Below are 27,350 nucleotides of genomic sequence, written 5' to 3' on the forward strand. Positions count from 1 at the left end.
TTCCTTCCCTGCGGCCTGGCCCGGCGGGGCCTCGCCGTGCCAGCGCGCCCTTGCATGGCCGAGGGCCCGTCGGACGAGCGGCAGCGCCGGGCCCCCGGAACGGCTCCGCAGGGCGGCGGCAGCGGCTGCGCCCACCCCGCGCCGGGCGGCTGCGGTGCGCGGCAAGCTGTGCCCCCCCCGGCCCGGGCTCGCAGCCTCGCCACCTGCCTTCCCCTTCCGCAAGAATCGGCCCGGTGTAACGGCTCCTGCCAACAAAGCCAGCTTTTGGTTCAATAAAGAATAGCAAAGTAATTCCCCCGCTGCCGCAAGTTACGATTAATAACCTAGGACCTAACCTTTCACCAAGGTGCGCGGCATAACGGATGCCGTCGATGAGATCTCTTCTCCTGGGTATAACCAGGCGGATGTCTCAGCTGGTGTCACTATTCTTTTCCTTTGAATTTAGGTTCAATGTGGTAAACGTGGGTAGAAAGTTTTCCGTTCAAAGGGAAACATTGCATTTCAAAATTTGTTCCAAATCAAACTTAAAAATAGCTAGTTTTACAATCAAACTATGAATAAAATGATGATATTTACAAAAATTACAGTGTTTATAGGGCTGTTATGATGTGTATAAAACTGTTACTGGTATTTTTGAAACATTAACAGTGTTTAGAGTTGGTCAAGAGTAACCACCAAACCCTACGATTGCACGTAAATCTCATTTGCGAAGGAAACGGAAGCGTGCTGAGTTGAAAGCACTCAGCTTCCTCCCAGTCGCAATGAACAGCGATAAATCAAACTGGGGAATAAAACTCAGAAGATGAGTGCTGGGAGGGGACCCTGCAGGAGGCACTTTGGCCGCTCCCATACCATGGCTGTTGAGCCTATAGACGCTGTGCAAAACACGCCCATCTGTGGAGGCTGACCCGCGTCCCACCAGCAAACAGTCAAGATTCAAGATGTTGTGGCTTTCGGTGGTTCCTCGGAGGTAACTGTTCTCATCATTTACATTGTGGGAAAGGAGACAATGCAATGACCTAGCAAAAAAAACCCCAAAACAACCAACAAAACCCAAACCAAGAAAAACCACCCCAAAGCACTCCGGAAAACCCAGAGGACAAAAAAAGCCACCACCCACTTTCATCACCAGCTTAACCTAAACAGACGATTATGCCCTGCAGCACTTGGGTGGTTCCTTCTTGCAGATCCTGTGCAGGGAAAGGCATAACCTCTGTTGAAGGACTTGAGCACAAGGGACACCAAATCTTTCTAAGCAGCCACAACTATTTTCTAAATCGGTGTCAGCTCCCTTTGCCCTTTAGATGGCATTTTTAGTGGAAGGCATCACTCCATGATAACTGCATGCTGTCATCTTCCAGCTGTACCCTACTGCACACGCAGCCCGTGCTGGCCACGTCACACAGATTTAGATGTCCTAAGTACACCCTGTCCAAAAGTTACTCCAGCAAATCCTCCTGGAAGACAGGAGAAGTTTTACCTGCGTCAGAACTGGAAGCTCATTGCCAGGATATAATTCAGAGGCTGCATCCAAACCCTTATCCTGCAGGTATGAACTGGTCCTGGTTGCAGAGAAGATGCCTTTTGGTTACACAGCATCACATCACGATTTGTTTTAGGAGTCATAAGTGGCAGCTGCTTCCCGCTGGTAAGATCATTGCTGCCTTGGCTCATTTACTACCACATGGGTCCTTGGAAGAGTGGAAATTTGGTATTTCTCTGCGACAAGATTCTTCCCACTCTTCTGTATCCCTCTCTACCACCTGAGCCAGCCACACGAGCTGTGGAGCTGAATAAAGTTTTGGAGTTAAATGAAGTCAGAGAGATAAGTTATGCTTTATGTGGAATAATGTTTACCCATTGTGGTTACAAGATGAGTAACTGAAAAATTAGTTCCTTAAGGCTTCTAAATCCTTTGGAGACATTCGCTGAGTGTTGTAAATCAATGCTCAGACTAGAAATAATGTTTTTAGTAACGAGAGTAATTAACAACTGTAACATATTACCACGGACCACGAGAATTTCTCCATCAGTTCAGAGCCTAGAAATTCAAGCAGCTTCCTTCTAGAAAAGACATCCAGCTTAACACACAGCCTCCATGAATTTTTACCAGCAGACTCCTGTATGACTGTTGTATATAACATCTGACCACTTAATCTTGCTATTCTTTCTAGGTTTAAAATTCAAGGTCAGGTGTTCTGGCAGAAAAGACTTTAATCTGAATCCCTTGGTTTAAAGTATTTTGTATCGCTTTGCTTTTCCCTCTACTAGTTAACCAGCTGCGCTTCAACTCCAGATTGAAAAAAGATTTTCACATGACTACAAGGCAAGCAAAACATTTTCTTAAACAAGGGAGCCAGACTGTAAAACCAAAAACGTTGGAAGAGGGGAGTTGAATTCACAGTTATTTTTATCATCTTTAAAAAAAAAAAAGATAAATTCCATTTCAAGCTCATAGTCGTCTTCTGTAAAGAAATTGAGACCAATACATACAATTTATTTTTTACTTACTCATTAGTTTGGGGAATTATTCTGTTTCATCCCCCCCTTACATTATTCTCTTTAGCACTCACAAGAACTAGGCTGTCTTTATCAGAAAGCTTTGTTTCACTACATGCAAGAAGTTACAAATTTAACCTCAAGCTAAGTGTAACATAGGGGATTTCAGTCAACTCACCCTTGAAGTTTCTATGGGTAAATCTAAATATCCTTGACAACTGCCAACTAACATCTGAGAGTCTGAAAACCTTAGCATACGCCTGTTGAAATTATTTGAGTCCTTAAGAATTTGTGAAGGGATGAGGGCGAGTAGAAACCAACCAGTCTTACACTGATCACCATAGACCTGCTTTTCCAGGCATTAAAACTTCAAAACCCCTGCAAAAACTTCACGCTTGGAGGGTTCAGATCCAGTCTCAACTCTTTCCCCCCGGTACTGCCTTATCTTTGTCCAGCACAGGACATGTGCCTCAGTTTGCCAGCCTTTACTTGGTGTCTTGCCATCTCTTTCTCGAAGTGCTTTAGTTCCAGGATTCACATATATAACCTCTGAATAGAGGGGAAGTGCAGAGGGAAAGGAAGGAGGAAGCCCCAACCTCTCAGGAAAAAACAACGCAGAGTTATATTGTCTTTTATATTTTGTGCAGAAGTCAGATTGCAGTGTCTGGAAGCTGTGTGCAAATCTGTCAGACCCTCAGAGCATGGGGTTCATAGTTCCTCGCTGCGCACTATTTCTTTTATATGTAAATAGAATCTCTTTCCTCCTTCCAATTTATGCTTTTAATTGCAACTCTCAAACCAGAATAGCTCCACTACAGCCCAGGAGCAGCAACGTGCTCTTTGCATCAGAGAACAGTAGTGATGATGGACCAGAACAAGAATATAGCAATCCACATTTTTCCAGCACATGGCTCCAGATAAGCTTATTTCATGCTCCTTTAACAATTTTCCTTTGCTCCAGTTGTCTACATTTCTCTGCAGTTTACTGTCACTAAGCTTTTTCTCCGTTAAATAGTAAATAAGGACATCCTATATTTTTCCTTTGAACATGGTGCACGTGACGAGGCTGGTGAACACATGGGCAGTACAAAGATTTGGCTTGTAAAAACACAGGCACCATTTTTTCCTATAATTTACTCCTCTGCCCTCAATTAAGGATGTTCTGGGAAGTTTAGCAAGGAAGGATGTACTAGAATGTCTTGGCTCTCCCCTCCATGTCCTCACAGAGCGATGATCTTAAAGATCTTTCTATTAACATCATTTTTAATGACAATACGAAGTCTATAGAGCAGGCAGGAATTCTGCAATGGTTTGCGTACTGTAACTCTTCAGAAGAAGAAGGAAGCATTTAAAAATAATTCACCTTTTCTAACAGATGGTTACAGGGACAGTAAATATGCATTTTTTCCAGAGAACAAGAATTAAAAAAACCCAACTTGACATGCTTTCCAAAATTGCAGGCGCCAGCAATAGGTCATGGAGACCCCTAAACACATCTACTTGTAGCACAAAAGTTGCCACTTTGAAAATACCCAGAAAATCTGTGCAGTAAGGTGCTTCGATGAGCGCAGTAGTTAATGGGGACGTTAAAAGGGGACACAGCTCTGCGTAATTATTCACATCTCAAAATGGTTGCTGCACTTGCAGGGTCGTACAGACACTGCTGCATCAGCTTGTACTTCTGAAAATTTTCCTCCCAGCCATACCAGCCAAGGACTGAGCATTTTTAAAATGAAAGCCGAGACGGTTGTGCACAAGATGGCAGAGTGGGAGCCGTGCCAGCACCCCGCCACGCGCTCCTGGGCCCGCTCCAGCCCAGCGCCAGGCTTGGGCCGGTGCTACAAGAAGTCCCAGGCAGCAGAAGGGACAAAGTGAGCAAACACAAAACCCAACAGTTCAGATCTAGTGCAGGCACGCTGCAAATTAATTCAGCTATATAACAAAGATCTTCAAGTAACGCAGAAGCCAGCAGCGCTTGTGCCTCATACATTGAGCCAATCTGCCAAATAAACTTAAATTATTTTTTTGCTATGAAGACAAAATTAGTTTGGGAGTTTGCCAGCAATGCTTTATCATCCAAGAGAGGGGTTTTAGGGTTTTTTGTTTTGGTTTGGGTTTTTCTTCCCTCTTCATGCTCCTCACTAAGAAATCTTTGCCAGTGTAATTACGGATCAAGCCGTTGACAAACAGACCAGCAATTTGGGCACCTACGTATTTGATACAAATACCCACAACACCAAAGGCTGAAAAGGGATTCTTTACTTGTTCGCAATAAAAGACAACAGACATTTCTACTCAACCTATGTTTCTAGAAGAAAAGAGTTTGGGAGCATTTATGCTTTACATTACAGAACTATTTAATTGACAGCTAAACTGTAAAAAATGTCTTTATACAAAAATAAAAAATTTTCAACAAAACCAATAAACATTTTAGGGAATTGCCCGTGTTCAGGTTATGGTTCCAGTCTGACCTTCCTAGACACTGTCCATCCCTTCCCCTTATGGGCTCCTGCCTGTACGAACCGTGCAGGGGGTGGCCGGGCACTGTGGCAGCGAGGAGGTGGCCGCAGGCTGGCTGTGATGGGGATCATCTTCCAGGGTTAGGAGCCCTTCAGTAGGGCTGCTGTAAACCTGACTGTCGCCTGGATCTACTCACCTCCCCAGGGCACAGCACAACTTCTCCCAAGGGGCCAAAAGCTGCCTGAAAGTGGCAGTGAAGGAGATTAAAACAGAGCAGCAAGGAGCAGCCCAGTGTTCCTAGCAGGGAGCCCGGGACATGGGAGCACTCTGCCCTGATCAGCTTGGTGGTGAGAAGTCAAAGCTAGATGCAGTTTTCCTCAGCTGCAGAGCTGGGTAATTTTTGTCCAAACTGACCATTCACCATTCCTCACCAAGGGAGAGCATGTTTGTCTGCATCAGGGGAGGTTCAGACTATACATTAGGAAAAAATGTTTCACAGCAAGAGTGGTCAGACAGTGGAATAGGCTGCCCAGGGAGGGGGGGAGTCACCATCCCTGGATGTGTTTAAGGGTCGTTTGGATGAGATGTTGGGGGATGTGGGGTAGGGGAGAACTTGTAGAGTAGGGCTGATGGTTGGACTCGATGATCCCAAGGGTCTTTTCCAACCTGAATGATTCTGGGATTCTGTGATCCATCACCGTCCTTCCCAGAGCAGTGATGTTCCTGGGGAGGTGCCTGGCAGTGCTGCCATGAGCACTCTGCATGTCAGCACTCCGCGCAGGAGCTCTCTCACACATCAGTGCCATCCTCCGCAGAGGCTTCCCAAGGCAAACACCAGGCCATCTTATTTTTTTGGCTCAACACTGTTGGCTGTCGCTATCACTTATACACCCGCAGGTCTATTAGTGCTTCTAAACATAATCAGCCTATTGCATCCTTACCTCCAGTTATTCTGCACTCAGGTCTATTGACATTTGGGTGTGAAGAAGAGACTCTTTTTTTGTTCTGGTTGCAACAAAAGACAGATTTACTGATGCAGACATCAGCAATATAACCAGCAGCTTAAAATGAGCCATTAATATCAGTAGAGCAACTGTGAGGAAGCTCGCTCCCCTAGACAAGTCAGATGCACCTCTTTCTCGAGGATTTTATAATCCTTTATAAGACCTTGAGCCTGCAGTCAGCTCTCCACAGACTGACAACAGCACTGCCAGGGTCTATCCTAAAGCTGGAGGTTTCCAAGCTATCAAGCCAATGTAGTACCTTTATAACAGAGAAGTAATCCTGTGCCACCACGTAGCAAAGCAGTGATGGTGCTACATGCGGCGGTGGTGGTTCTTTTCATAGTTCTCCTCATCTGTTTGGAAATGACTTGTGTTGATTTAGTCAGAGAAATGGGGAAAGTGATTCAGAGAAAGCTTTGAAGCGGGACAGGAGGAGAGATTGTCATCACAGGCCGCTCAACCGCAGCCACTTCTAGGGGCTTTCCCAGGATGGGCCATGCCCCGGGCACAGCAGCACCTCACTGGTGGGTGATGCTGGATTACACCTGGGCACACCCCCATGCAGGTGCCACAAGCAATTCCTTGGTGTTCATACAATGTAAGACCCAAGAGAACAAGCCTGGGGAGTCCAAACCAGCTCAGACATCTAGGCTTGGGTTCAGCAGGACCAACACCAAACCAGAGCCAAGGGGCATGACCAAAGGAGTCCTTATTGCTTTCCTCAGCACAGGTCACCTGTGACCCTCCCGGCTCTTCCAAACCCCAGGAACAGAATTGCAGGGCAGATCTGCACATACCTTTAGAGCTGTATGTCCAGGGGACCAAGAAGAGCAGTAGGTCTCCAAGAAACATGCCTCCCCACCCAGAGCACTGGCCCAGAGCCAGCCCTGGGTCACATAGGCAAGGTCATGCTTGCTCAGGCTGCAGGGCTGAGTCGCAGTGCAGGTGGGCACTACTGTGGTTGTGCACAGTGGCCCAATAAGGGAACAAGACAAGCACAAGCAATGCTTCCCCCAAGGACCCACCCAGACCCCAGCTATTTTGGGGAGGTTCCCACACGCGATGTGGTTTGCTAGCTTGGTGGCCCTCAACAGATCTTGCTTCCAAGTTATTTCTCCAGCCTCAGCTTTAGCCCACACAAATTTCTGTGGCATCCTTTGGCACAGAGTCACACAGATGCCTCCCTGATCCTTAATGAACCATTCCCAGCACCCTTCCTCTCCTCCCTTTTCCCTTAAAAAGCTCCTGCCCAGGCCCTTCTCAGAGAGGTATTAACATGCAGGTTAACGAGGAGCCTTGTTACCCTCCTGTGACCACACAGCTGCTACCAGGGGAGACATCCATCAGTCTTCTCTGCCACCATTTGCCATTAGAAGAACAGGGAGAAGCAGCCGAGCTGTCTCCTCCCTGAGCCTGCCAGTGGCAGCGGATGTGCCGCAGCCCTGTGTCTCCAAATCCCGCAGGCAGCGATGAAATCCCAGCCCTGCCATGAGGACTATGAAGCCATTTTAGCAAGATGAATGGTCTTGCTGGGGATTCAGTCTGTCCCTTCTAGGAGTGTCCATTTCATAGTCTTATTGGGGAAAAAAATTAATAAATAACTTTAATGATGGCTCCCAGAGATTCATTCCACTTAAACATCACCTCTCAAAAAGCCCCACTCATGAAAAGACGTTAATCTTCACATAAGAGCGTGCCAGTTCAGTTCAGCTACATCAGTCTGCCTTTATACCCCATGGACCTGTTAATCTGAGTCTGAGACAGCTGTGTAATACATTCATTAAACAAAAGACTTAGATACTCCACTGGCAGTGTCTTCATGAATTACAGCACCGCAGCTCCATCCCCCCGATTGACCCTGGAGCCTCCAGCATTACCGCTGCCCACCAGTTCTCCCATACAGCAGCACAGGCACATCAGTGGGGTTTCTTTCTCTGTATTAGGTAATCCTAATCAATAGGATTTCCAGTTTAAACTGAACGGTGTTTGAGCCATGAACTGGAGAAAATAATCCGAGAAATGGCAAAGCACAAGTTGTATGTTATATACAAGTTATATGGGAGATGGAAAGCACCGAATGTCCTTGTAGTTTGAGCACGGCGTGGTCCTCTGGCAGTGCTGGGGGAAGGAAAGCCATGGCTGAAGGTCACACAACTTGTAGACACATGAAATAAATAAAAGTCATTGTGCTGTTGAGTAGCTGCTGCTCCTGGAAAGACTTTGGGTGTCGGCTCTGCTGGAGAAAGAGCCCTCACAGAAATCTGTGTCCGCTTCTCACTGGGACCACAGAAAATTTTGGTATGGAAAAGCATCCTCCGGGCTGTCCTCCCCCTTGCACCCTCCTGTGCACCAGCACGCAGTGAGCTTTAAACCCCGCTGCGGCCGGGCGGGCACCTGGCGGGCGACCTGCAGGAAAGTGCTGAGTCCTGGCCGGAGCCACCCAGGAGCTCCTGGGGCAGTCAAACCTTGGCACCCCCAGGACGGAGCCTCCCACGACACCTCAGCCTCCATTTCAGTGGCTTTAGCCTTTGACAGGCAATGTGCTATAGGCTGCATGGGCTACAAAGGACCACACGTAACGTATACACCAGACGTACTGCTTCGTGCGCTGCTTGGACGGGGCTAGTTACTGCAGGGAGGGGTGGGATGCTGGAAAACAGCCTGGAACTTGATTTCTATCTCAAATCAAGTCTTGCTTTGGCATCATCTGAACTCTTCAAAAATAAAAATAAAAAAACCACCCAAAGAAGGAAGCAAGACCTCGTGCTTGGCTGCATTATTCGTTTCCTAGCCTTGCCGTGGCATCAGGGGAAGGAGGTTTCTGCACGCACCCAGCCAGCCCGTCGACCACAACCCATGATTGCTCCGAAAGGGTTTGCAAAGTGTTTCCTTGCAAATGCACTCGGGCTTCTGAATAAAAGCCCAGATGCTGTTTATGCTGTTCTCTAGCATCTCGGAGCGCTATATTTTTTAAAAATGATTTGAATCAAAGCTCTCATTCTTTAATTAAACTTCATTTAGCTGCCATCTGCCTGGGATCAAAATGGCTTCATATTTTGCAACTCTTAATGAGGATTGTTATTGGATTTGTAAACACATAAACAACACCCCCCCCCCAAAGTCTTTGAAAAGTAATAAATGAGGAACGTGGCTCAAGTGTTAAGATCTGCATCTTCACTCATCTAATTGTAATGGAGCGGGTCCCATTCATCAGATAATCATGTTATACACAAAAACTGGGTATAAAAATACCCTGCAACTGCAGGATTGAGATTAGGGAAGATGCGAGAATTACAGCTGAGGGAAAACAGTAATAAAGCAATATCTGTCATTTTTCCAAATTGGGAAGGGTCAGCGCTTCTGGGTCATGAGCAAATGCAGGCACTGAGGGCAGGAGTTTCCCACCTCAGCCAGGGAAAATGAAAAGTGGATGTTGTGACCCTGAGATTACTGTGGGAATTACTGCGATTCACTTCCCAAAATATATCTGTTACCAGAACCCAGCAGCCTCAAAACCCAACCAGGGGATACTGGAGGTGCGGGGCAGCCACGGAACTTCCCAGCTGAGTAGACGGGACAGGGCACGAGCTGCCCTTTGGTGAGCGGGGCTGGGGGCATATGGAGCTACAATTAATAGATCAGGAAATTTAGGGAAGAAAACCTGAGCCCAGAGCTTTGGCTCAGCCCATGCCGTGGCGGCACAGCCAGCCTTCCCCTGCCCCATCTTGCTAACCAGGCCCCGAGCCGGGGCTGCCGGCTGGGGGAGAGGGAAGAGGCAGAGCAGGGAAACAACCCTACGCTGCCTCCTTGCTCGGCTTCCATTCCCCCCCTCCATTTACAGCCTTTACAATTGCGTTTGGCTTTCTGAACTAAATCATTAGTCCCCAGTGTAGCTCCTATGCCCTAATTTAACTCCACTGCCTGCATTCACCCCTGCCTTTCAGCAGCAGTAATTAGGGCCCCGTGCAGGGTGCAGTGCTCCAGACCTACACCCTGCGAGCAGCCTCCCCCCCACCACCGGCGCCTTCGTGGGACGCCCGGACCAGCAGCAGACCTGGGGCAGCCTCAAACATCTCCACTCATTACTGAACCACGCTGCTGCCTTCGGTGCTACAGCATCAGACCTTTATATTTTAACGGCAAAAAAAAAAGAAAATTCAAAATATAATGAGTGTGCCCTCTTAGGAGACACCTACTCGGTGGGGTTTGATCTGTGAATAAGTCCCTTTCAGACATTTGGGAAGAGAAAATTGTATTTTTACCTCTGAATCATGTTTCTTTGTTTCCTAATTGGAGATGCCACAGGTTTGAGCATCAGGCAGACACATGAAAGACTTCAGATTTTGATGCCAACCGCTCAGATGTCAAACTGTATTTCTAATTGGGGTCACTGATACAGATCTTTGCCCTTCTTTCGGCTGCTGCCTTTGTGCCATCTCCTACATTTGTTTGGGCTTTTATTATCTCATGTGATCATTTGCATCTAACTTTGCACAGCAAATGCAAGTCCAGAGCCAGGAAATAAAACTGCAGCTGCCTCGAAACACTTCTACCCACCATCAAAACCCTCCCGTGGCCTGAAAATACAAGGACTCGAGCAGACCAAAAACCCATAACACAAATAAAGCAGCACATTGCATTCAGAAAAGCTTCATGAGTGACTTAGATCCTGTGTCTGCTACCGTCCACCCTCCAGCAGACCACGGCCAGTGCTTTGGGGGCAGGTTTGCTCTGTGAGAGGGCTGTGACCCGTCCTGCAGCCTGGAGGGACGCCCAGCAATGGTCACCCCACCGGGATGCCGCGTGTTGCTGCTTGGGAGGACACCAAAGCTACGAGCCCCAGGGCATCTCGCTTCACTGGTGGGTCCTGCTGGGCTGCATTTACCTACAGACAAGCTGGGAGGTTTCTTCTCGTTGGCTTCTTACACCACCTGCCACATCTCACCCATACATGGCTCTCAGCGGACACAAAGCACGAGTTAATTATGTGCGGTGGTTAGTAACTGGTCAGTGCCGTTAGCTTCTGCTGCCAGACTCCAGGAGCGGAATGGAATTAAATTGCACAGATATCAAATAATATCCCTCAGTTTACTGGGTTGCTTCTTATATGGGGCAAAGCGGCCCAGGGCACGTGGAGGAGCCCAGGGGCTCCCCTGGATGCTCTCAGCAATGCCACTCGCAGCTTTTGGTCAAGCGTTATGGAACCTGTGGAGCACCAGTGGGATCAGCTTGTACTTACCGTGGGAGCTTTCCCCCCCAGTAAGGCATCAAAGCATCTTAGAAAACCATAAATAGTGAAGGACTTCACCCGATGAAAATCTTTTCCTGGTTCAGAAGCTGGTTAAACGCACGCAACCAAAACTGCTTCTGTGCCTTCCCAAGTCTGGGGCAGCAGGAGGCCAGACACGAGAGGGCCTGGGCGGCATCTCGCTCCTTGGGGGGCCTGACACCTCCCTCCCGCTTCATCCAAACCTGCTTCTGCTCCAGAGCCAACAGGACTCGTGGGCACAGGCCTCTCATGCTCATAAGGGCTGGTTCCCTCGTCTGTCACTGCTGCAGTTTGGTACCACTCCTCCTATAGCTCTGTATGTAAATTTTTATGCCTTTGGTCTAAATTATATGAAGCATTAAAACATGTCAAACCTCTTGGTTTCAAGCACTGGTGACACTAAGGATTTTATTGAGCAACCAAAGCATGACAAGGTCTGCCCAGGGGTGCCATCCTGCACTTACTCTTACCTATAAATGCTATTTATCAATAATATATGTAATAAAATAAGTACTTTTAAGAGCAAGGCAACACTTTTTATTTTTATTTAAAAAGGCCTTGATGGCAGGAATATAGTGTAAAAATCATTGGAAAAACTAAAAGGCATTGATACATATTGGAATATACACTTTTTACATAAATTACATTTATTTATTTATTCTTTCATTTGAGGTTCTTATTCGGTATTGAGGTCTAATAGTTAATAGGTCCTGGGATCTGGACGTTTAGACCACCATAGTCTAACATGTACATGTTCATGGGCCATTGCTGAAAGAGAGGGAGAGAAAAAGAAGGCAAAAGTCTCTGTTAGGACACAACACAAAACCATGCATACATCAAATCTCTGACATGTTCCAACACGGGCTGTTGCTCCCACTTTCCAAATAAGAGAAAAGAACCAACCCCAAACCAAAACACCACCGGCAAACCTGACAAAAACAACCTTCTAAGTTTATATTTCTCTTGCACTTTTTTTTTTATTATTATTTTTTAAAAGCATTTGGTATCATTCACAACCAAAGCCAAGCCCTAAGGGGGAGCAGTTGGATGCACCTCCCTGTTTTGTTTCCTATTTTTGCAATTTCGCTGCCCGCCGAAGCTCTGCATCACTCCTGGGATGGAGCCGGAGCTGGAGCAGCATCCCCGGCACAGCTCAGATCACAGGGAACCGCCGGGTCTTGCCACCAGCACCAGTGTTTTAACCCGGAGGGGCTGGGGGATTTGCTCGAGCCTGTCTCATGTGCTGCGGCTCCAGCTAATGCTGAGCATCCCCCTGAGGGGCGGAGGGTGCTTCGCTCTGCTGACCCCTCCAGACAAACCTGGCAGGAAGAGGCAGCCCCACAGCTGTCCCCTCCTTCACCAAACCTGCTTGTGCCATTTTATGTCACACTTTATAGTGTTTGTCAGGTGGAGGGAGGTGGCGACAGTTCAAGGAGAGCAGAGAGCAGCATCCTGAAGCAGAAAGATAGGTAGGCAGTAACCCCCCTAATATTTGGAAGGCTTTACCACAAGTGAGATCTGATTTGTTGATGATGTAGACTCCATATTGGAAGAGGAGGAAGAGGAAGATGAGGAAGAGGAAGATACCGAGTTCCCTTCGGAGATCCTCTTCCGCTTCCGTTTGGGACCGCTGGTGTCTTTCTCTGCAGGGAGAGAGGGAAGGCATGAGGTGTCCAAGCCCTTGGAGTGGTCCCTAATGCAGGGACCCATCCTGCCGCTCCGACCTCGCCTCCTGCTGAACATCCCCCCGCGGCAATCCACTGTGCCACCGCTGGTGACATGGGCTTGGCCTCCCTGACCTGGCATGGAGCTGCCAGCGCTCCTCAGGCACCAGCAAAGAAAATCCCCAAAATAAATGAACCTCAAACTCCAGCACTTACAGAGCCTGATATCCCACAGACTTGAGTCTGTGCTGGATGCTTTGGGGCTGTGGAGGTGCCAGCTGTGATGACAATACGCCCATATCTATCTATCTATCTGCATATATGATATACCCATATCTATCTGCATATATGAAGTTTCTCATGCATCTCTCTTTTTACGTGAGGTTTCAGGCATGCTCTTACATGCCAGATCTCTCTCCTCTACCTAGCCACCTATTTTTATAAAACTAAAAGCTTCCTAATTATCTCTGGGGCTGCTAATTCTGACACATTTGATTAAAACTGGCTGAGATTTATCGGGGAGGGTTGGACAGAGAGAGAAATGCATTCGCAGTGATCACAGAAACCTATTTCCTTAGAAGCAAAACTGCTAAATGATGGCTCAAATTAAGGGCTTTAGCCAGTGAATAAATTGCTCATGGTGAGTAAATTGCTAATGGGAAAGGGATAATCATATCCTCCAGAATATGCTGAAAGTTTGAGTCTAACAGCCCAGTCTCTCCCCAGCTCACAGAAGTGCAGACGTTAAGAGGATGGTTTGTTCCTGAACAGGTGCTGAGCCTGAGTTTTCTTTCTCCAGGTAGGATCTTCTTCCCAGCCTTCCCTGGGGATGCAGGAGGTCTGAATGCCCCCCTGCCCCCATCCATATTGCCCGTGTATTCTCTCTGCCACAGGGGAGGGAAAGCCAGTTATTTCTTAGCCCTCCGCTTACCTGTTTGTTTGGCCTCAGTGCAGATTTCGGCAAACGGCCTGTGTGAGAGACAAGGGGGTGAGAGCAGGCAGTCACTGTCGTTTCTCCCTTACGCGTCTGCTCCTGCTGGGACACAGCCCAGGCCCCGACCCCGAGCTGCCTCATCTGACACCCCTCTGCGTGGGGATGGGACACGGAGCCTCCCCACCGCTCCCCAGGGGGAAGCAACCCGAAATAACTCAGCTGGGTCTCTGAGCTGTCCCATTATCTGCCCCTGGGCCATGCTCCTTCCCAGCATCATCATCACAAACTCTGCAAGGAAGGGGGGATAAACCACCCCCACTAACGCTTCGCTGTGCCCACCCATGGCCGAGCATGTCCCTGTGGCACAGGACAGCGGATGCTGGGGATGGAGCGGGTCCTCCGTGGGTACACGGTGGCGTGGCCCCGCTCCGGTGGCCCCATGGTGACTTACCCCCTCACGGCTGGAGAAGGAAGGGCAACACTTAATGAACAGAAAGCTTCCCTGGTCGCAGAGCTGGGGGAACTTACTGGAGCTGGTTTATAATCACCATCCGGATGCTCTCCCGTGCCTTCAGGATCTTCTCCAGCCGATGGATGTCGTAGGTATTGGGGTTTCTGAAAGGGATGTCGTCTGGCAGTCCGGTAACCTCCACGGCGTCAGGACTGTCCCTGATGAGTTTATAGGGCACCATGACAGGCCGGTTCAAGCCCAGAGCCTCTCCTGTAACAGCAGAGCAGAGGACAATGCACCGGCTTTACCCCACAGGGCTCTGGATCCAACCAACAAAAGCACCAAGAGCCCTGGGAGGACTTTGGGAAGTCACGGCTGCCAGGATGCCTGATCTTTGCTGCAGCCACATCGCACCCAGCTGTTTCACATCTGCCTGCCCAATTTATTGCCTGCTCGGTTAGTCTGCATTTAGGATCCTGCCAGGAGTCTCAGGTGAGGGCTGTTTTACAGCACCAGCACTTGCACACCTGCCTCTCCTCCATGCAGAGCACAGCCAGCAGCAGTGTGGGAGACAGCCCAGGAGAGGGGGAAAATGGGGGAAATGTGCTCGTCCAGCTGTCAGCAGGTTTGGGGGTCACTGGGATGGAGATCACATCCATCACTCATCATCACACATCACTCCTGACCATTTTTTGAATCACTTTATCCCTTTAGCCTCCACTATATTCTGTGGCATTGAAATACCACAATTTAAGTCCTTGCTGCATTAAAAATCTGTGTGATTTAAACCTGCTGTCCACCCCTCTGGGTACCCCTTTAGTTCCTGCACGTCAGGGAGCAGCGAACATCCCTCCCTCTTGTGCTGGTCCTGGCTGTAAGAGCCTCCTCTCACCTCACGTCTCTGCAGCCCGCAGACCTGAAGGTGTGAGCTGCCCCTCAGCCACATTTCTGGCTTTTCTTGCAGGGAGTTTGTCCCTGGAGCCCTTCTGGCACCTTGTGCTCCGTAAGCAGTGCCAGGACCATGGGAATGCAGCGATCTGGTGTGGGCTCAGCCCTGCCCTGGGGTGAGTGCTGCTGAGCCGGGGTGGATGGGGATGCTCAGAGCATGGGCACCAGCCTCCCCGGGGAGCTGCACCCGCATGCTGGCACCTCCAACGGGGCAAACCCACCCCCAAAGCAGCACACTGCTGCGAGCAGCACCCCAAAATAAACAGGGTTTGTGGGAAGGGCGAGCAGCCTTGACAAGGGAAGACTTGAGAAAGGAGAATGCCATTTCTCACTGCTTTGTTACCATTTTTGTTATTTTCCTTTTCCTTCAGGCAATTATTTTGGGGAGGGAGGCAAGACACTGCACTGAAGCGGTGGGGTGCCACCGAGCCGCCGTGGCCCAGTTGCGCAGCCCTGGGGAGTCACAGATTGAGAAGTAACCGCCCAGCACTTACTCAAGCTGTGCCCCAATGGTGGCGAGGGGACAGCCATGAGCAGTGACCCCACTCGGGGCTGTGCACCCCGTGGCTGGCTCCTCCACCCACCCCAGCCGGCTGCTATTATGCTGTGCCTTTTCCCAGGGTGGAAGGAGGGGTTTGCTAGGCAGCGCAAGGAGCCTGCAAACGGCAGTTTCAAATCTTCAATCTCCTGACCTCCTTCTCCACCACGGCTCCAGCACACTTTTCCCCAGCCGTGCCCCATGTCGGGCTGCAGCGCCTTGCTCCCAGCCTGGCAGGCAGAGCAGGCAGGGGCTGCCTGCCAGCAGGCTGGCGCAGGGCAGGCACACTCAGCACACACACCGTGGCTCACGCCGGCTCAGAACACGTTAAAAATGCATCAAAGGCTGACACCAGGCTGAACAAATCCTGCTCCTCGGCTGCATTTTTCCATCCTCCCTCCCCTCGCCAAGGATGAGCTGTCAACAAGGTCACGGTCCCACCTGCCGGGAGCGAGACACGGGAACATCCCTGGGGACAGGCTGTAACGTGAAGCAGTGGGACGAAACCTGTGCTGCAGCAGGCTGCCGTGCGCTCGGCCTATAAATAGAGGCCTTCAGTCGAATTAATTTTAACTATGGCTGCTGTCAGCAAAAACAAACTCGCTTGGCGATGCGTGCAGATGGGAGACTCACCGTATTTTTCATTGAAAAGCTCTTTCACTTGCTCTCGGAGAATCACCTTCTCTCCGAGCCTGTTGGCATCATCCTCATCTGCAAAGCAAAAAAGGACAGGGAATAACATACCCTGTTTCTTTCTGAGCCCTTGGAAACTCCATCCCACTGTCACAACACACAACCGTGTCTCTGTCCCTCTGCCCCAGCACAGTGTGGGGACACCTCAGAGGTGGCTGCTCTGCGGCTGCACCTTGCGTCACCTTTTAGAGCCGTGCAAAGTAGCTATAAAATGCTGCCAAATCTGCATTTGCCACGCGCTGCCACGGCTGACAGCATTTTACATCCACTTTGCGGTGCTGTAAATGACTGCAAAATATGCAAAGCAACAGAGACTCAGGCCCTCAGTGCCACAAATGCTCCCACAAGTGATATCAAGGAATGAGATAGCGCTTTTATAGCTGGGCTCCTAAGTACAGTATTGTTTTATAATATGCCATATAATCAGCTTGGCTTTACTAGCTTTTTTAATTATCCTCATCGCGCCAAACAGCTTCCCCTCTGTTCTCTCATTTCAAATGACGTGCCTATGTCAGTAGATTTTTCCCCCAACTATTCAGCATCCTCAGGGGGCTCCAGAAAAAAATGACTGGGGTCAGTACCGACCCCCTTTGATGCTTTTTCACCCCGCAGGTAAAAAGCACCAACTGAATGAACCTTATCCGCCTCTCGCCAGGGTCGCCCCCCCCAGCCCTGAGCCAGCTGGGAGCGCAGCGCAGGGCCAGCTGGGGGGGTCCCCTCCTGGAGAGCAGATATCACCACCATGAGCCTCACTGCTCCCAAGGCAGGCATTTTCACACAGGCTGGCAAGCCACGGGGTGGAAATCCAGGATGGTTATTTAAAACATTGAGGTGAGTACTGCAAACCTCAGCATGAGGGACCTGAGCATCCTCTACCCCTGGTCTGCAGCTATTTAATTTGATTTTGAGCAATCATATGATTTTGATTCTGATTTTGAGCAATCACATGATTATGATTTTGGCTTTAAGCAAACACATGGCTTGCAGTTTTGTTTTAAACACAAGCTGAAAACCTGACACGAGTCCCTGCCTCCCTGCACGGGCCCCCAGAGCCCAGTGCTCAGCACCCCCAGCAGAAATCACACGCCTCAGGCACCCTGCTGCTGAGGGTCCCCGAGCAAGCTAGCACCCTTAAATCTCCACACCCTGCTACTGCAGGGTACAGCCTCAAAAAAGCCTCTCCTTCACCTGGAAAACAATAGTTTTGTCTGGATAGAACTAGGGGAAAAAAAAAGGGAGAAGTTTCTGTGAAGGAACCTTGCTCAAATCCAGAAATGGCAACAAAGCAGCTTGAAAGGGATGGAGCAAAAAACCAAATAAAATAGAAGAAAATCAAATAAATGCTGCCAAGGAGCTCTGATTTCAAGAACCAAGACCTTGCCTCGCGGTGCTGTGCCCAAGGCCATGGCAGGCCAGTGGGGGCAAACCCTGCGGGCTCCCTCTGCGACTTCCTTGTCACTGATGCTCAGTTTCTGGGCTGTATATACACACCCGTATGGATGTGTAGATGGTAGCAGACAAAGAAACACCAGAATTAAGTGTTCTCACTCATTTAATTCTCTGGGACTGAAAAACACAGCAGCTCTTTCCTTTCCGCTCATGCCCTGAGCGACCTGAGTGAAGAAACAAGATCCCATGGGGGTTTTTTCCCACCTTGCGGTGGGCAGGACTCCCAAATTCCCATCCAAGGACACAAACAAATGCCATGAAAAACCTGGAACTGAGCATGCATAACAGAGAAGCCAGAGAGGAGGCTCCAGCCAGCGGCGCTGCTTCCTGGAGACCTGCCCCTCCGTCCCCGGGCGGCTCCAGGCAGGAGGGACCTCCATCTACTTTTGACTTTAGACATTTTGGTTTGGGAAATAATCGACTCAAGGAAGCCACTGGCACTCCTGGGATGTGCAGAGTCCTTCCCATAAAGCAGGTTTATGCATGCTGCTGGCTTCAGCTCTGTGCTATCAAATTTTTATTTCTTTAATTTAAAGAAAGTAGCCAGTTGATTGACTTTTTTCTTTCCAATCCTGCTTGCCTGAAGCGAGGAGCCCCACTCTCTCCATAGGCACTTACGTAGAAGTGGTCACATTGTTAAAGCACCATTTTCTCTTTTCCAGTGGGACTTGTCAGAGCTTGACATTTCTTTTAGAAAAGCCAAGTCATATTCAGTAGTTATTAGAAACGGGGTTTAGCTGTCTGCTTTTGAACAGCAGGATTCAAAACACCACCTATTCTTCTAGTGACTTTAAAAAAACACGACAAAACCAAATTCAAGGTATCCCATGGATAAATAATGGTCCTGTATGGGTTCGCAATGCCACATGCAGAGCCCAGATCTCACGGTGAAGCCATGGCACGGCCAGGCAGGGTACCTGGCAGAGCCTTCCTCCTCCCCATGCTGCTGCCAGCATCCCGGGGTGCTGCTCCAGGTGATGCACGTCCTCCACCCAGCCACCACGCCTGGAGTAACAACCTCCTGTTATCCCAACACCCGGCATGAAGCCCAGTTCATCAGGGAAACAGCCACTGTCCAACACATCCCACCAGGCAAGTGGCTCAGGTCCCTTCTTCAGGCAATCCCAGTTGTGTCAAAGAAACACCCAGCCGGGGTAGGCTGCTTACAGCGGTCAGGATGTGGCCCTGAATCTTTAGAGGATAAATACACACCTCTTCCCCCTTCCAGCTTCAGTGGGTGCAATTCAATTACACCCCTGTGTAAACCCAGAATAAATCCACTGACTTTACTGAGGCTATTCCACAGTAACTCAGGTTTAAATACAGTTCAAATTAGCTCAACATATGCATGTTTTCAAAGCAGAGCTATAAACTTGCGGGAGCAGGCAATTAACATCTAGACATGCGGCCAGAATCCCAGCTGATGGGACTAAGCCTGGATCTGCCAGAGATAGGCTGTGCCCTGCCACAGATACAGGCAGGCGGGCTCTTCTTTACTTCTGTAAATTAGTATATATGTTAAATCCCCAGAGCCTACATGACTACACAGCAACCCTGGCCCAAAGGATGTGTTAAAGCAAAGCAAAAAACCCCCAGACCGCATCTGTGCAAGCTCTCCTTGTGAATGGCAAGTGGATTTTTTTAACAAATTAATTGCTCAGACACATGGATGAGCTGAGGATAATGTGGCAGGTTGGTTTGTCTGGCGCAGAACCGGCACTGATGCCCAGGGACTGCAGCAATGGTGCTTAGAAATGCAGAGAGAATTAACAACAACGATAAAATACCGTTCAACACATCCTGCATCATTCAGTTCTTGGTATCACAGGGAAACAGAGCAGAGAGGAAAAAAAAAATACCTGAAATTTGGGGGTTTAAGACATTTTCATTCCCATATTAAAACGCAAGTGCATTTCTTGTCTGCTACCATCTACGATGCATCAACTGAGCTACGTACCATTCAAGGCAGCGTAGGCTTTTTCCAATGATGTTATCCGTCTAGGGGCTACAGCGCAAGTTAAAAGAAGACAAAAAAAAAAAAAGAGAGAGAGAAAGAAAAAGAGAGCCATGAGTGCTGCAGCTTGGTTTCTTGGTCACAAACAAAGCAAAACCCAGGATGACACTGTCCCTAGCAGCTTAAAATTCCTCTGGTCCTGAGGCCCCTTGGCACAGAGATGGTTTCGGTAGCTAAATAACTGCCTGGTGCGCTGGGCGGGCGGGCTGGGCTCTCCACTGCGCACCAGGGACCCATTCTGGGATGTGCTTGAGCCTGCGAGCATCCCCCGAGCTACACCACACTCCTGAGCAGCTCCAGGTCCACACATGCCCAGGGATACGCAGCTGAATTGCAGCATTTATGGCACGTGCCAAAGCAGCAGCAGTTGTGCTGCGTGGCTGCACCGGTGCTGGAGGAGAAAAAAATATCTGAGGTTAAAGCAGATGAAAAGCAAACAGGGAAATTGTGTCAGTTCTGCAGCAACGGGGGGAAATGGGAAAAAAAGGGATCCCTAAGGAGAGGCTGGTGCTCGCCATTGACTCCAAAGTGACAAGCGATATCAAAAAGAAATGAATTTCCTGGGGAAAAGCAGCAGGGACAGGGCTAGGGCCAGGATTTGCATGATGGGCAAAAGGAGGAACGAAGAGGCTCATCCCAGCAGCCGTGGGGAGAGCCGGCGGGGGGGACGGGGGCTGCGGGTTGTGGCACCAGGAAGGCTCTTGCTGCCAAATGGCAGCACGCAGGCAACAGCAAACTGGAGGGGATGAGGGGAGAGAGCAGAGGTGCGTGTCCGAATGTGCTGAGCAGAGATACAAGCAATCTGAAGTAGCTCAAAACATGCATCAAACATTTCAAGCAGGCTCAGGAAAGCAGCCATTGCAGCACACAGGAGACAAGAGCTCTGCCCATGCCTGAGGCCCGACCGTCCGTGCGGGGAGAGTGCTTCGGTTCAGAAAAACACGGGGTTTTGCACAGGGCAGCTGCAGGCGCCGGCGTTTCGGTGCAGCCCGTGGTGAGCTGGGGTGCTGAGCTGGACCCTGCACTGCTGCTGCTGCAAGCAGACAAATCCTGCCCTGTATGCAGCAGGACCCAGCCAGAAAATAAGTGATGCTGCCTGTCGCCTGGTCCCCCAAATTGCTGGGTGACACCCTGCCTGTGTGGGCACCCAGTGGGCACCATCCACCACACAAAATGTTTAGGCAAATATGCAATGCAAAGGGGAGGAGATGCAGATGGGTCATGGGAGCACTGGGAAAGCCAAACTAAAGTCCAAGCCAAGAGGGAATGAGGTCCTGGTGTAGCTCCTGTCAAGGAGGAATTCAGGCAGAAGCATGGGCAGGAGCGCAGGCAGACTGCAGGCAGGCAGGAGTTCGGGCAGGCAGCAAGAAAGAAAAGCATACACCAGCATCTTTCCAATATGGCCAGAAATGGTTTAGGAAGGGCAGCGCAGCATTTCATTCAGTTGGTGGCAGCTCAAAGGCATTTGCAGCGCTTCAGGTGAAGATTTCAAGGTGCCGTTATGAGATCGTGTTGATTAAGAAAGATAATTAAAATTTCTTGTCCTGGTAACCCACATGTGCTGCTCAGCCTTAACGATGGGAGGTATCCCACCAGGCTCACAGCCACTGCGCTGCGAGGTACGGAGCACATCCCTAAGTGCCAGACCACAGCCGGGATGGAGCAGCACCCATCTTGCCGTGTGATGAGCACCCTAAAAAACAGGGGGTTTGGGGTCTCTGAAGGACATGGCAGGATAGGAGTCTGGGGGGGAGTGGGAGGGAGGCAAGAGCAAAGCAAACACGAGGGCTGGGATGAGCTGGGTGCTGGTGCTGCCTTCTTGTCGGCGCGAGGATGCCAACACACAGGTGAAAGGGAAAAGGAGACAAAAAATTGGCAAAGAAAAAGTTGATTGGAATTGTGGAGATGCTTAGAAACAGGCTTTGAAGCTCCACAGCTATTCACTGTGTACCTGCTTGAATTTTCACCTGCAGACTAGAAACAGTGAACGCTAAAAAATAATTCACCCTGGATAACAGGAAGGTGGATCAGAAGGAAAAATAAACCTGTCTGCTCCCGCAAGGGTTAAACGTCAGGGCTGGGGGGTGAAGGGAGAGGGGCATGGACCTTGATAAGCAACCTGTGATGGAGCAGGATGCGCTCAGCTCCCATCACCCCTCCATCAAGCGCTTTCCTCTTTTCTTTTTTTCTTACTAGGAGTTTCCGATGCGAGGCACATCTCATCAAAGTCTTGAGGAGGATTGTGCTCTTGTGATTAAAAAAAAAATATATATAAAAAGGATGCTTGGATGTGTGGTTTTTTTAATTAAAGAACACTGCCTGCCCTACTTTATTAATTGGAGTATGGGAAATAATCTATCAGGGTGGTAGGGAGTTTGGGGAATAGGACAGATGGAGCTGGTGTACATTTTCAATCAAAGCACATAAAAATTAACATACAGAAAGATTTTTTGTGTGTGTGTGTGCTAGATTACTTATGCTTGATTTTTTTTTTTTCCAAAGGCTCAAATTAAGCCTGTTTTGTATCTCTGTGCCTCAGGAAAGAAGAAAAGAAAGGATAAGTGCCATGTTTATAGCACTGGAGCTTCACCCCTGCTCGCTCACTTCTGTTTTAACACTGAAAGATCATTCTGCTTTCAAAAAAGGGTTTTAAAGGTCTATTTCGCAGAGCAGAGACCAGTGGTGGGGAGAAAAGACACTGGAAATCAAAAGGAAAAGCTCAGGACGCCAGGAAGGTTGTGCTCCTGGGTTGAAGCCCCACAGGGACCCACACGGGTTAAGTGCTGGCAGAGGCACTGGTGACCTCAGGGCCATCGTCCCACCTTTGAAAGGCTGCACTGCAGAAGGGGGTCGCAGCCAGTGACCTCATTCGGGCATTGGGGAGCACCACTGACCTTCTTTTTCCAAAAAGCAGCCTCATTCCACCCCCTGCCCCAAAACACTTTCTGCAAACAGCATCCCTGCAGGCACGCACCCCCCAGCTGCCTCTGCAGCAGCCTGCCAGCAGCCCCACAGCCCCCCACTGCAACCCATTAGGGGTGAGATACCATCTCGACAGAGAAATTACAGATTATCTTGAGAAAAAAGAGTGCGTGGCACTCAGATTATATTGAAATCCTTTTATCTGTTTCTGTCGCACTTAAAAAATGGGTGTCCCCAAAAGAGAGAGATAAGGAGGCTGGTCCTCTGCAGTCCTGCAGTTGTCTGGGATGCTCTTTGCAATGCAGAAACTGCACGATTTGTTTAAAGCAAATTAACCCTGTAATTTAACCTAAAGGCAACTAAAATAAATCCAAAGTGATTTTTCTTTTTTTTAAAAAATTATGTTAAATTTCCCTTTTTCCTTCAACTGTGTACTTTTCACGTAATTTTTGGCCAAAATGATCCACAAAAACTGTAACTTCCCTTATATTTACACAGTCGTCTCCTGGGCTTTCCAGCTTTTAGATGCCTTTGCAATGTCATCCTGCTTGGGAGTAACTATTGTTTTCATTTTAATGCTCCTCTGCGATATAAAAGTGATTTTCACTGATTTTAACACCAAGCACGCACTTCTGCTGCTGCTCTTCATTTTACATGGCAGGACTTTTCTACACAAGATTGAGGTAAAAAGAACACTCTTAAATTTAAATTTTTAATGATCTATGGCTAGTTGGAAATCATTAATTTTGTTAAGACAGATGAAAAGTGATCAAAGCCAAGGCAGTGAATGTACCATTGTGTTGTCACCATCCACTTCGGTGTAATGGGGTGGAAAAGCAGACGAGAGGTTAATTGCTGTCAACGGGGATTTTTTGGGGGCAAAATACAAACAGCTTTTTTCTTGAGGAGATGTTCTGGTGGCAGTCTGACTACTAGAAAATAATTGTAAGTCCTGGAATTGTCTCCAAAGATTTAGCAAAGATATGAAATAGTGTACAACAAATTGAGATGTCAAATAAGAAAAACCCCTCACCTGCGACTGTTCTTATTTAAAACCCCCAAGGGAGGAGAGGGCGTGAAGCCCCAAGCCTGGCAGGGATGCTGTGACCTCCTCCCAGGCCCACTTGGGTACAACAATACACGGAATAAAATATGTCTTTGGGTTTGTGCTAGCATGGGCCAGCCCATGGTGGGAGCGTTCAGCTGAAGGAGGAAAAAAAATGTTGTGCATCGAAAAGAAAATCAATTTCCTCTACATCTCTATTTATCAGGCTGCGTTTCCCAGCCAGCTGGCAGGTTGAAGTATTTGCCTTCTGATGTGCTCCTTTGTTAATGGTGTGATTTGTGTCAGATCAGCGTCTCTTACCGTAATTATACCGATTACAGCGGAGGAACGGGAAGACAAGATGTGGCTGGAGGAGCGGATAGGATACATCCTCGTCTCACTCTGGTGTTATAGCCGTGTAATTCCATGGAAAACCAGAGTTATGCAAAACTTGCATTTCACTGAGGGCTCATTTAAGGTGCAGCTGATGCGAGCTGGCATCTTGCTGCTTAGGACCAACAGACAGGATGTCTGAGGCCAAGGTCCACAAAGGGCTCCAGGACCTCCCCATCGTCTTGGCTGGGGAGAGGGATGCAGGGGTTGCAGAGGCTCGACACAGAGACCATGCCCTGGACTGAATTTCTCAGACAGCTCGCCTTTTGTTAGAGCCCTCCTGGGCGTCTAACACCTTTTTACCATTCCCAATGAGGGCATATAAATGTTTTCCTCTCTGTCATATTTGTCTTCCCTAAATTGTGCCATCCCCGTGGAGGCTGGCCAAGCAAATGGGAAGCCATCAATAAAGATGACAACATTTTTTGCACCCATCTGTGTTCTTCCAACAGTTGTAATTACAGACATTTAAAACCGAGACAGGTTTTTAGCCACATTTCTGACGGCAGCTCTCTTTTCTGGGCAGCCTAGAAGCGAGATACAGAGCTACCACAGTGATGCACAGGGAAGGACGTGGCTCCAGGACGGTGATTTCTGCAGCTGGGTCCGGAGCACACCCCAGACACCCTGTCCTGCCTTCTCCCACGTCTCCCCTGGCATATCCACATGCAGCATGCCCATAAGCCAGAGAGGGCTTTCACTGCCACGCTGCTGCAGCCCGATGCAGACCCTGTGGTTCATCACCCCCTTCCCACAACCCTCCCTCGCTACTGAACCCGCCAGCTCATTGCAACACTTATTTATTTTAAGAAAATGCTTAAGAAAACATGTGCTTTCTTAAATACAGAACACAGCTCCCTGCCCTAGATTAGCTCTTGAAAAATGCTGTCACTTCAAGGCAACAGCAGCAGTACCAATGGGTGATGCTGAGGCCAGCTGTCTCGGTCAGGGGAACTTCAGCAAATGCACCAAACAACACAAAACCGAAGTGGGAAGCCCAGGAAAGTGAGGTCAGGGGCAACCTTCCTCTAGCTGCTAAAATAATTGCTCGCCATCCACAGCTTACAGCTCCCTGACCACCACTGAACACTTGGCCAATGCATTGCTTAGGCAAAAAGGCATCATCTCTTACCGGGTTTGGGGATGAGTCCTTGAAAAGGCCTGTGAAAAACAAGGAAAAAAGGAGATTTAAAATGAAATGCCACTGGGAATCCAACACGCCTGGACTGAGCCCAGGGAGGGTTAGGGTTACAGCCTGTCCTTCGCACGCTGTGCCACGACTTGTGTGGGACCGGCGGGAGCTCGGTGGGGACAGGGTCCTTGCGGTCCCCCCGTTGGTAAGAAGACAGGCAGCGTGGCCAGCAAGAGGGTGACGGAGCCACTCTTAAAACCATTTTTTTCCTCTGACAGTGATACACTGATAAAGTGCTTTCCCCCCCCCCAACTCGTGTCCATCCCCTTTGGCTGCAAAACCCACAGGACCCTGCCATGAACGGCCAGTGCCCGGCGCCTCCCCAAGCGCTGCAGGACCCTGAGCGCTGCCCGGCACCAGCAATAAACCAAGCAGTGTTTCTCCTATCTCAAGCCTCCTAGAAAACGGGCTGGGATTTCTCTGCGTGTGCATCCATCACGCTGAGCACCGTTTTCTCCTGCCAATGCCTCACCATTGCCTCCCCGGGCAGCGGACAGGATGAAAGAGCAGGAGTCTCTATTTTATGACCCTCTCCTTTCTGTCAAACTGTTAGCTGCTGACTTAATTGCAGTCTTGGGGGCTGGAGGCATTTCCAGTATTTACAGTCCTGCCCCAATGGGGCTGGCAGAGTGCATTTAGGCCGGTGCACTCCTCTCCCCCTCCTGCTCGACAGGGTGGCTGACACCTCTCGCCACATACCTCGTCACGGTGAACTTGATTTTATCAGCGACGGCCAATATCCTCTCCAGGTTCTGCGAGCCGAAGGTACACGGCTTCCTGAAAGGGATCCCAGGGGGCAGCCCCTCTATAATCACCGACCCCGGATTGCTCTTGATCCGTTTGTATGGCACTTGCACGGGGTATTTAATCCCCAAGGCCTCACCTGGGAGAGAAGCGAGCGGTAAGCGAGCAGTAAGCGCGCAGGATGCCAGGGATGCCATTTCTACTGTGGCTCTGGCTCCATCCCCAGCCCCGCCAAAGCACGGCGTGGCATGAGCAGGCTGCTCGAGGCACCGCGTCAAGCGTTAGGTCAAGGACCAACATTTTCAGGCTGTCTCCACAACGGGAGTGAAGTGGTCCTGAGGCAGCCATGCGCACGCAGCAGAGCTGGTGGGGCCGAGGAGAGGCACCGTCCTGTACGATGATGCAGTGCAGTGGGAAGGATGGAAAGCCACTGCTCTTTGCTTTGGGACATTATTTGGAGATAACTCCATAGGCGTGTTCCCTCGCTGAGGTCTGGCTGCAAGACTGAGGCTCCACATTTCCGTGCAAGTAATTGCTCTTGTGGGTACCTGGGAGCCTGCACAAGTCTTACCCCTGACTAGAAAATGAGGATAAAAGCATTTCCCTACCTTGTTTGATAAAGAACAGACGCTGGGGCAGGCAGGTCATGGGAGTGCCCTGCAGAGCCTGGGTAGGTGCCCTGGGGATAGGGGTGGCATCTACTCATCCCCCAGTGCTCCTGCTACGTCCCCTCCTTAGTCCCTTCCCAACCTCCCACCACCTCCTGCACTCCCACAGCTCCGCAATTCTCTGCTAATGAATTCACCATCATTGTTCTTCACTGAGCGGGGGTTAAAAGGAAAATAAACCATGAAAACATGGCCAGGAAAGGCAGGCAGCTGGAAAGGCAGGCAGTGGGAAGGAAGGGCTGCAGCACGCTCCCCATCACGGGCTCCCCTGTCCTGCGTGGGAGCTGCCTAGGCAGCAAGTGCCTGCAGCAAAGAGCACCAATTCCCAGACCCACCGCTCCCTGCCCAGCTCCCAGCCGCTCAAGGGGGAGGTGAGAGAAAGCACCTGGCGAGGAGGAATCGGGAGGAGAGGGGAGGGGTAGGGAGCAAAAAATTAGGAGGGAATAAAGGGGGAATAAAACCA

At 49.5% G+C, this 27,350-nt stretch overlaps 1 protein-coding gene across 4 annotated transcripts in view; it reads right to left on the reverse strand.

Moving 5' to 3' along the window:
• Positions 1 to 11,752: 11,752 nt before the first annotated feature.
• Positions 11,753 to 27,350, reverse strand: part of GTF2IRD1 (GTF2I repeat domain containing 1) — a 67,691-nt gene continuing 52,093 nt past the window's right edge. For 2 of the 4 annotated variants that reach the window (XM_074890518.1, XM_074890519.1), the window contains exons 21-28: positions 26,175 to 26,358; positions 25,416 to 25,444; positions 19,867 to 19,914; positions 16,401 to 16,478; positions 14,359 to 14,551; positions 13,828 to 13,865; positions 12,739 to 12,875; positions 11,753 to 12,000 (exon numbers count right to left, since the gene is read on the reverse strand). In XM_074890518.1, the coding sequence (XP_074746619.1) occupies positions 11,926 to 12,000; positions 12,739 to 12,875; positions 13,828 to 13,865; positions 14,359 to 14,551; positions 16,401 to 16,478; positions 19,867 to 19,914; positions 25,416 to 25,444; positions 26,175 to 26,358 (782 nt within the window). In that variant the 3' untranslated portion in view covers positions 11,753 to 11,925. The remainder of the gene's footprint in view (positions 12,001 to 12,738; positions 12,876 to 13,827; positions 13,866 to 14,358; positions 14,552 to 16,400; positions 16,479 to 19,866; positions 19,915 to 25,415; positions 25,445 to 26,174; positions 26,359 to 27,350) is intronic. The other 2 variants (XM_074890522.1, XM_074890521.1) reach the window with 2 other exon arrangements.

Source organism: Strix uralensis, chromosome 20, assembly GCF_047716275.1.
Source record: "Strix uralensis isolate ZFMK-TIS-50842 chromosome 20, bStrUra1, whole genome shotgun sequence".
In the NCBI taxonomy this organism is placed as follows: Eukaryota; Metazoa; Chordata; class Aves; order Strigiformes; family Strigidae; genus Strix; species Strix uralensis.